Raw genomic sequence first — 10,955 nt, 5'->3', positions numbered from 1 at the left:
CTCCTGGACCTGTATGCTTACAGCGCAGTATTGGGGTGGGAGTTACCCGATTTTCCAGGTGTTGTGTGTCTCAGTTCCCCTGGCTAGGAAAACGGATCCCCTTCCCCATTGCGCTTCCAGGTGAGGCGATGCCTCGCCCTGCTTCAGCTCTCGCTGGTCAGGCTGCAGCAGCTGACCAGCACCGATTGTCCGGCACTCCCTAGTGAGATGACCCCAGTACCTCAGTTGAAAATGCAGAAATCACCGGTCTTCTGTGTCGCTCGCGCTGGTAGTTGGAGACTGGAGCTGTTCCTATTCGGCCATCTTGCTCCGCCCCCTCGCTATTGTCTTACTAGGGATTTTTGCATCTATGTTCATCAGAGATATTGGCCTGTAATTATTTTTCTTACAGTGTCTTTGGCCTTTATATCCTCTGTTCCTCTGTTTGGAACTATCCTCTGTTCTTCAGTTTTTTGGAATAATTTAAGAAGGATTGGTATTTGTCCTTTAAATGTTTAGTAGAATTCAGCCATGAAGGTATCAGGTTCTGGGACTTTCTTTGATATGAGTCTTTTTATGACTGATTTAATTTCCTTATTCATTATTGAGCTGCTTAGGTTTTCTATCTCTTCATGATTCAGTCTTAGTAGGTGCTATGTGTCTAGACATTTATTCATTTTTTCAAGGTTATCCAATTTTTGGCACATTACTGTGGTAGTTTCTCTTGATCCTTTGTATTTCAGTGTTTCTGTGGTATCTATTGTAATGTCTCCACTTTTATTTCTGATTTTGATTGAATCTTCACTTGTTTTCTTAGTTGATGTAGCTAAGGGTTTGTCAACCTCTTCTTTTCAAAAAAACAATTCTTAGTTTTATTTTTTTCTATTGTTTTTCTAGTCTTTCTTTTATTTATTTTTGCTCTTTGTTATTTGCTTCCTTCTGTTAACTTTGGGCTTAGTTTGTTCTTTTTCTATTTCCTTTAGTTGTAATACTAGACCATTCATTTGAGATTTTATTTCTTTTCAATACAGGTGTTTATTGCTATAAATTTTCCTTTTGGACTGTTTTGCTGCATACCATACATTTTAGTATATTATTTTATTTTGTCTTAAGGTATCTTTTTATTTCTTCTGCAAGTCATTTGTTGTTTAGAGTATATTTAATTTCTGTGTATTTGTGAATTTCCCAAGATTTCTTCTGTTATTGATTTCTAGCTTAATGCCCTTATGATCAGAAAACATACTTGCTATGCTTTCAGTGCTCTTAAATTTGTTAAGACTTGTTTTGTGGCCTAACATACAGTGTATCCTGAAACATGTTCTGTTTTCTTGAGAAGAAAGTATATTCTATTGCTGTTGGATAGAAGATTTTGTGTATGTCTGTTAGGTCTATTTGGTCTACAGTATAATTTAAGTCCAGTGTTTTCTTATTGATGCGCTGTCTAGATAGTCAGTTTATTGTTGAAAGTGAGGTACTGGGGTCCCCTACTATTATTGTATTGCAGTCTATATCTCCCTTCATATCATTTAATAATTGCTTTATTATTTAGGTGCTCCAATGTTGGGTGTATATATATTTACAATTGTTATGTCTTCTTGATGAATTTACCCTTTTGTTATTATATAATGGTCTTCTTTGTCCCTTTTTATAGTTTTTTACTTAAAGTCTATTTTACCTGATATAAAGATAACTACTCTTCTCTTGTGACTTACATTTGCAAGGAACACCTTTTTCGATTCCTTCATTTTCACTTTATAAGTGTTGTTATTGGTAAATAGTCTCTCTTAGGCAGCATATGGTTGGATCTTATTTTTTTTTTTTAAATACATTCAGCCATTCTGTGTCTTTTGATGAATTTAATCCATTTCATTCAGGATAATTATTAATAGGAACAGACTTGCTACTGCCCTTTCATTATTTGTTTTCTGTTTGTTTTGTAGATCTTTTGTTTCATTCTTCTTCTCTTGCTGTTTTCCTTTGGGGCTTGATGGTTTCCTCTGGTGGTCTGCTTTGAATCCTTTCTTTTATAGTTTTGCTTCCACTGTAGTTTTCTGCTTTGTGGTTACCGTGAGGCTTACATAAAACATCTTGTACTCAAAAACAGCTATTTAAATTTGATGAAAACTTCATAGCAAACAAAACTGTATTTTATGTTCTCTCCCCTAAAACTTTTGATTTTGATCTTAGAATGTTTTTTGTAATTTGTATTTCTTAACAATTTATTATAGCTAGTTATTTTTAATAGTTTTATCTTTTAAACCTCATATTAGAGATAAATTTGCTTTATATAATCACCTTACATTATTAGACTATCCTGAACATGACTATATTACTTATACCATTCAGTTTTTTTTTAATTTTCACATGTTCTATGTTATTAGTTATCAGTCTTTAATTTAAGCTTAAAGAACTCCCTTTAGCAATTCTATAGAGCAGGCCTAGTGGTGACAAACTCTCTAAGCCTTTGTCTGGGAAAAATTTATTTCTTTTCTTGTTTCTGAAGGACAACTTTCCTGACTAAAGTATTCTTGGTGGAAGTTTTTTTCCCCCTCCTTCATTACTTTGAGTTTATTATTCTACTCTCTCATGGTCTGCAGGGTTTCTGCTGAGACTTCTGCTAATTAGCCATATTGAGACTCCTTTGAATGTGATTATATTTTCTATCTCTTGCTGCTTTCAGTATTCTTTCTTTGCATTTGATTTTGTCTTGGTGAACTCTTCATTTGAGTTGAATTTGATTGGGAGAACTTCCAATTGTTGGAATTTTTGGATTCAATTCAATTGTGGAATTGTTGAATTGAAATTTGATTTGGAGAACTTCCAATTGCGAAGACAAAACTTCCAATTTTTGTCTTGGTGAACTCTTCATTGAGTTGAATTTGATTGGAGAATTTGATTTGAGCTTCCAATTTCTAGATAGTGTTGTCTTTCCCTAGATTTAGGCATTTTTCAGCCATTATTTTTAAAAATAATGATTCTTGGTATTTTTTCTTTCTCTTCTTTGGGAACTCCTGTTATGTACTGTTTAGTTCTCTTGGTTGTGTCACATAATTCCTATAGGCCTTCTCTATTCTTTTTCATTCTTTTTTATTTTTGCTGCTTTAACTGGAGAACTTCAAGTATCCTATCTTTTAATTCACTGATTATCTTTCTTCTGCTTGGTCAAGTCTGCTGTTGAAATTTTCTACTGAATTTTTAGAAAGTCATTATATTCCTTATCTCTGGTGTTTCTGATTTTATTGTTTCTTTTTATTTCTTGATCAGATTTCTTATTTTGTTCATGAATTGTTTTCCAAATTGCATTTACTTTTTTGTCCATATTTTCTTATAGTTCCCTGAACTTCTTTAAGAGAATTATTCTGAATTTTTTAATCATTCATTTTATAGATCTCCATTTTTTCAAGATTCATTATTGGAACTTTATTAATTTCTTTTGGTGGTGTCATATTTCCCTGATTTTTAAAAACTCCTGTGTTGGCATCTGCACATGTGAGGAAACAGCCACCCTTTTCAGGCTTTTCTAGTGTTCTGTGGTGGTGATAGAACTTCACTATTTAGTCTAGCTTGGGATTCTGGTTGGGTTAGTTGGTAGTGACCCCAGACAAGTAGACTTTGTTATCATGTTTTGTACTTGGGCTGGGCTGTTACCTGTAACCTGGGATCAAATGGAAGTGCTGGCTGTGCTCTGAGTTCCAGTGAAATCTCTGGTTGGGATCTTCAGTAAGGCAGAGCTATTGCCTGGGCTTAGTAATTGCCTCTGATCAGACAGTGTTGTAGATTGTCTTCCCTGGCTGGCCAGTACTGTGGTTTGGGATCTGTATCTGGGCAGGGCCACCTACTTGGCTGGGAGACTGGGCGAGGTGTCTAGATTGCTATTTAACTACTTGGGATAGGCAGAACCACAGACTATGCTGCGTAGATATGCATGGACATGGGCTTGCCTCCCATACTAGTCTATCCTTAAGCAGAGCACCGAGATTTGGTTCAGTAGCTGTTTAGCTACTGGAGTTGAGCAGGGTCAGATGCTCTCCTCAGAAGACATTCACATACATGCACTTGACTCCTGGCCTGGCAAGGGCTTAAGGAGAACCCCAGGATTTGGTTGGATTGATGCTCACTAGCTAAGTCTGGGCAGGACTAGATTCAGATAATCACTGACCTGCTTTTAACTTCTAGCTTGGAGTGAAGTTAAGGAAAGTACTGGGGCTTGGCTAAGTCACAGCTCTGCAGCTGGGTCTGAGTAGGGTCAGATGCTCTCTTTGGATAATCAGAAGATCTGGGAACGGTCAGAGGGTCCCTTTGTGGATAATGCTGACCTGCCCTTGCTTCTTGGCCTGGAAGTGGCTGTGAAGGAGATCACCAGGGCTTGGCTAGGTCACAGCTCTGTAGCTGCATCTAGGTGGTGTCAGATGCTCCCTCTGTGAATGATCACAAATGTACCCCTGCCTTCTGGCCTGATAAAGGACTTAAGAGTACACTAGAGCTTGGTTGGGTTGCAGCTCAATCACCGGGCTTGGGTGGAGCTAGATGTTCACTCAGCAGATACTTATCAACATGCTGCTATCTCCTGGCCTGGGGAAGTTTTAAGGAGAGCGCAAAGGCTGGGTGTGGAAGCTGGCCAGGGATTTGGGCCTGGGAGGCCTGTCAACTGTACCTCATGCAGAGCAATGCTGTTGCGTATCCTTTCTGGTAGTGTGCCTCCACTGGCCACAAGGCAGAGCCACCGCCAAGATCTGCATGTCCGTTACTGTGAGCCCTACCCCTGTTAATTGTTTCTAAGTGACCTCAGGTGGTCTAGCCCTGTTGATACTGCTAGTGTTTCCAGTGGGGCAAGACAAGGGAGTGTTACCTGTGAATGGGCCCAGAATGTTGGGGAAGCTGAATGTCTGCCTCCAACTCAACTCTGTCTTCCCTCTGTAAAAACCCACAGTTCCTGGGGAATCTCTTGTGTGCCGGACTGTGCTGGCTTGGGGGAGGGGCAACATAGTCAAAGAGAAACTGTTCCTCTTACACTTCAAGTGTAGCTGTTCTTTGTGGTCCAAGGGCTTGTTTCATCCTCACTGCCATGTTCTGGGATATTCATCAAGCCATTCTTGTCTCTGAATAGCTGCAAACTGGATTTCTATAGAAAACAGTAGAGCCAGAGAATTCCTATTTCACCTTCTTGGTGATGTCAATTCTATTTACCTCTCACTTTTTATAGATTGTTTCTCACATTGTACTTTGTTTCCATGTTTTCTACTCCTTCCCCCTCATCCCTGTGGAATGCCCATACCACATTCTCCCAGTCTCCAGCCACTTCTTACCTGGACTATTACATCACTTCCTGGCCTCCACACTATCTTTACGTTGCCATTAGAGTCCTCTGCCTGTCTCTGTTCTGCTCATTCTTTCCTTAAATAACTTTTCTTTACATTGCCAACACTTTGGCTAGTTATAAATCTGTTATTATCCTAAGATATACAACTTGAGTGACTTATCATTCATTCAACAAGTGATTTGTTGAGTAAATTATGTGTCTTTCATCATATATTTGTTTAGTTTTTATCTACTTGTCCTTTAGTTTTTTGCCTTTATTATGTTTGCTTTTCTTATTCCTCAAGTATTCAAGTGGACTAACTATGTCTCTTTGAGTCACTTATTATTATTCAAAATAGTTGCCTAATGAATGTTTTCAAGGATGATGAGTGCTGCCTGAAAGGACCATTAAATAAAGTTATGGAATTCTCTTTAAAGATTTAAAAAATATATAATAGGCATACTTTCTAAAAGAATTTGCGAAAAATTCTGCCAGAGGCTTGTTAAAGAACCCATTGTGAGGTCTCTTTATTTCTTTTGTTTCTGTGACTTGAGGCTGTAGAAGTATGAATAGATTGTAGGTAATTATTTAGAATGGCTTATTATAGATCTCCTGAAAGCTGAAATTATGCATTAAATAATGTTCAAGGGCTTTCTTATTTTGAATGTGTCAAATATTTTATTAAAAGTATTAGATTGGAGCCATAACTATGAGGATCACATATTTATTCTGGTTAATGACTTGACAGAGATTACTGGGTGGTGACTGAATGCTTTAAATGGAAGAAGAAGAATGAATATGACAAGGACCATGAGGACATATAAACTTATCTTCCCTCTCACCCTTTTCTCCTTTAGTAGTTAATAGATATTTTAAGTGCCAATTATGTGCCAAGCCCATTAGTAGACCCTGGGGAAACAAGGGTAAGCAAAACTACATATAAACCCTGCCCTGAGGAAGTTTCGTATGTAGCAGGGAAGAGAGATATTGTGTATAATCATACATGTAAGTTTCTAGTTATAAATGGATAACTGCTATGAAACTACAGTACTTTCATACTGCAAAATGAGAGGACTTGCCCTGGTCTAAGAGATGCCCAGAAACCTCACCTAAGGAAGAATCATTTAATTGAGAATTATATGTTGAGTAGGAGTTTAAGAGGTAGAGTTAATGATGGAGCAGGCTCTAGACAAAGGGAACAGCATGTTCAGAGAGGTCAGGTGGTGGTGGTGAGCATGTGCTTTTAGGTAAGAACTAAAAAGGGACAAATGTGGCCAAAATACAGACATACTTAATGTTTAATAATTAAATATACAATATACAATAACAAATATCAAATGTAGGGAAATTATTAAATATATTTTGATCAACCATATGTATTATTTATGCACTGAAATTATAGACTTGAAAACTATATAGAAACATAGAACACTGTAATAGTATAGACATGGTGTAATATTGTGAATTAAGAGTTTTTTGTATTTATACTGTTTATAACTGTCAATTATGAATTCATATGAATGGTAACTAGAAAGGAAAATGAAATATTTCATGAAGGGATTATAAGTATGTCTCACTTTTTAAAATATCCTGCTATGCTATCTAATAAATATTAAGATGAATATAAAAGAGTTTAAAATTAGTTTGAGTTTTAGCAGCTAGTAATTTCTTTTTTATTAAATGGGTATAGATACCTCATCAAGCTGGCTTGGTCATTCCAAAGCACTTAAAAAATTATTATTTACATCCAGTTATTTCAGAAATTGAAGCATATTTAGTTACCTCAGGAATCACAATGGAACTTTGAGACTTTGGAAGATTTTGCTTTGGAACCGATGCAGGGAGTGTGGGAGGTGACAGTTTACATCTTAAGTTGTCTTTTCTTTCCTTCCTGCAGCCCACATACTTCTTGTTGGCCAAGATATGTCTGCTCTTTACTGCTGGAATTCAGAGCTTAATCAATTCTCTTTTGTTCTGGAAGTACCTTCTGCTTATGATGTGGCTTCTGTTACAGTAAAGTCCCTTAATTCAAGCAAGAATTTAATAGCTCTAGTGGGAACTCATTCACATATATATGAGCTAGCCTACATTTCCAGCCATTCTGACTTTATTCCTAGGTAGGTTCAACATTTTATGCTAAGTATATTTATGCTCACCGTAATTTTATATGACAGTTCATTTCCATGACTTTATTTAGTGACTGAAAAATATACAAAATATAAGTTATTTATCAGCCTGAAATTTGGTTATTATCCATATTTCTAATATCTATTCTACCAAGTTAATCAGTATTACATGAATATTTTGGATTAAAATTTTATTTATGAAATGTTGTGATTCTTCCAAACCTTTAATATCAATTAATGTAATGGTAACTTTATGAGTAGTCTACTATGTATATATCTTAAATTTGTTGTAGTTGACTTATTTTGTATATGCTTCTTATGGTAGTTCAGGTGAACTGGTATTTGAACCGGGTGACAGAGAAGCTACAATAGCAGTAAATATCCTTGATGATACAGTTCCAGAAAAAGAAGAATCCTTCAAAGTTCAACTTAAAAATCCCAAAGGAGGAGCAGAGATTGGTGTTAATGATTCTGTAACAATAACCATCCTGTCTAATGATGATGCCTATGGAATTGTTGCATTTGCTCAGGTAATGATACTGAAGACCCCACACTTGCAATGCAAATGTTTGATTTATTGTATTTGTGTATTAGCTATTATTAGCACTCAGCAAGTCATAGTTTGAGTATGTATCATCAAGCCTCTCTCGCTTCCCTTTCCCCTGCCTCCCTTTTATGCTGCATTCTAGGGTGAATTCTACTGACAAAAATTCTGAATTTTGCAATTTACAGTCTTACACACTGGACTCTGAGTCAACTTGTCCTAATCTTTTTGCTATTTTCAGATTACTTTTATAGGATTGACTTTGAAATGTTACAGGTTGATCTTGGTCTGAAAGTTTGACTCTGCTGTTAGTTTTGTTACCAGAGAGAAAGGATGACGTAGATTCTAAATACAATATATACTGTGTGATATACACATCACATACAAATATATTACTGTCATATTATGCTTTTGTTACTTCTGTGGAGAGGGGAAGAGCATGAGAGGTGGGGTAGGGGGAGGGTGGAGGAGAGAGAGAGTGTTGTAATTATATGTACGTTGGACGTGTAGATGTCTTTTCCTGAAGAAAGAGAACCATGCAAATCCTAAGTCACTCCTGTGCCCAGACTTCGTATTTCTTTATCAGCAAGCAAAAGGACATCTCTTATTTACATCATTTAGTCCTTTTGACAAAGTGAATTCTTACTTCTGAATTCGAGTTATAACTGCAGCAATTATGTATCTCTCTCTGAAATATTTTTCATATAAGGGAAACCTAACCCAAATTTGCCTATACACCAAGAGCATGTCCTAAAAGAAGGTGAGCTTCGGGGTTAGTTGGATACTCTACCATGTCATTATGGCTTAGATTGTTTCCATATCTCTACTTTGCCATCACAAAATTGACTTTCATTTGGTTGTTTGAAAGCTGATGTTATTGTTAAGGTTACTATGTTCCTGTTTATGTTCATTTGGGGAGAGAGAGATATTTTATGAGATTCTCAAAGTAAGGAAGACATTTCCCAAAAGACTCTAGAAAATGGCTTATATCTCATTGTCCAGAACTGGGTAACAAGCCCACTCACTCATTCATTCACTGAATCGTGCAGCAGTCATTTAACAAACGCCTGTTATGTACCAGATACTGTTTCAGATGCTAGAGTCATGATAGAAAATAAAAATGGCAAAATTCTTTATTTTCATGATCCTTAAATTCTAGAGAGAGCAAGGGGAGAAAGACAGTAAACACAGACATAAGAAAATATGTGCTATATTTGATGGTGATGAGTGTACTATGAAGAAATGTTAGGCAGGCAAGGCAGATGGAGAATGCAAGGGAGGGAGTGGAGGTTGCATGTGGGGAAATCTAAAATAGGATGATCAGTAAGGGCTGTTTGGAGGAAATGATAGAAGGACAAAGACCGGTGAGGGATGAGGGTGTGAGCTATGTAATATCTGGGTAGGAATATTTAAAGCAGAAGGACCCATCAGCAAGAGCAAAGGCCCTGCAGTGCAGCCCTGCCCATCTGGAGCAACAAGGAGGCCACTGTGGCTGATGTCTGTATGTGATAGGGGATGAGGTTCAACAGGTGCAGGGCCAGGGCTCTGTGTCAGGAATTCCCAGTATCACCCACAGTTTCGATGAGTCACTAAGAGGACTCACAGGACCTAGCATTTAGTCATACCCATGGCTATGATTTACTACAGCAAAGAATACAAAATAAAATCATTGAAGGGAAAAAGCTCATGGGGTAAAGTCCAGAGGAAGCCAGGGCAAGCTTCTAAGATTCCCACTCCCAACACCACCCATTGACACAGGACCCAGGATTTTAACTGGGGTCTGATCATGATCATGCAGGCACCCTCTGCCTGGGACATACCAAAATTCTAGACTCTCAGAAAGAAAATGAATGTTCAGCATAAACCACAATTATTATGCAATGTAGGCACTGGGAGCTGCTTAACAGTTCTGGGAATGGTGGGAACTCTCCTGAAATCCAAGTTCCCAGACACCAGCAGAGAGCCAACCTGTGAATAATGGCTTTCGTCTCGTTGTCCAGATGGATAGCAGTCAGGTTTGCTGTATGAACAATTTCCTGCATTAGCCCGCTAGCATTGTAATGAATTTGGACCCTGAGGGAATTAGAGAGCCTTTGAAGGGGGTGGAGTAGAAAAGTGAATGATCCGACTCACATTTTAAAAGGAACAACTCTGACCATATTACAGAGAATAGATTGTAAGTGGGCAAGGACAGAAATAGACCAGTTAGGAATTATTACAGTAATAAATGATGGAGCTATGGGAAGCGTGTTCACTGACTTATGGATACAGGAAGAGCAGGTTTAGGGGATAAGATGAGGAATTTTGGATGTGCTTAAAGTCTTGTGTCTATTGCATGCAAGGGTCAGAAGTTTACACTGCTACTCAATCTGGCCCATCCCTGGAGCTAAGTAAGCATAGATCAGCTTCTTCTGAGGCATCTCTGCCCAATAGGGATATCATGTGTGCCACGTATGAAAATGTAAGTTTCCTAGCAGCCTACATTTTTTAAAAAGTAGAAAGAAGTAGGTCATTTGATTTTAATATATTTTATTTAACCCAATATATCTGAAATATTTTTTCAACATGCAGTGAACATAAAATCATTAAGGAAATAGTTTACATTTTTCATATCTTGTCTTCAAACTCTAGTGTGCATTTTACACTTATAGACTAGCTACACTAACTACATTTCAATTGGTGAATAGCCACATGTGGCCAGTGGCTATTGTGAAGGAAAAGGCAACTCATAAGACATGAACTGGGTCGTGGGTGGGGAAAGTTAGAAAGAAACAAGAGGACCCCTATTTTTATTAGGTACTCACTTGTGTCTTCACTTTCTTCAGATCTCTGCAAAATGACACCTTACCAGAAAGATCTTCATTGATGGAAAATTGCAGCTCCCCACCATCATTCTATATCTTTTATCATTATAAAAGTTTCTTCTTTATGACACTTATAATTTCCTAGTTTGTCTATCATCAAGGTTTTTTTTTTTTTTTTTTTTTTTTTTTTTTTTTTTTTTTTT

The 10,955-nt window shown here is 37.2% G+C and overlaps 1 protein-coding gene across 1 annotated transcript in view; it reads left to right on the top strand.

The window, feature by feature from the left end:
* Positions 1-10,955, top strand: part of ADGRV1 (adhesion G protein-coupled receptor V1) — a 566,041-nt gene that overhangs the window by 129,165 nt on the left and 425,921 nt on the right. The window contains 2 exon segments of the mRNA XM_017886717.1: positions 7,176-7,395; positions 7,730-7,934. Of these exon segments, the coding sequence (XP_017742206.1) occupies positions 7,176-7,395; positions 7,730-7,934 (425 nt within the window).

This window comes from Rhinopithecus bieti, unplaced genomic scaffold (assembly GCF_001698545.2).
Source record: "Rhinopithecus bieti isolate Rb0 unplaced genomic scaffold, ASM169854v2 scaffold_15252, whole genome shotgun sequence".
NCBI classification, from domain to species: Eukaryota; Metazoa; Chordata; class Mammalia; order Primates; family Cercopithecidae; genus Rhinopithecus; species Rhinopithecus bieti.
The sequence above is the reverse complement of the archived record's forward strand: the minus strand, read 5'-3'. Positions and strand labels throughout refer to the sequence as shown.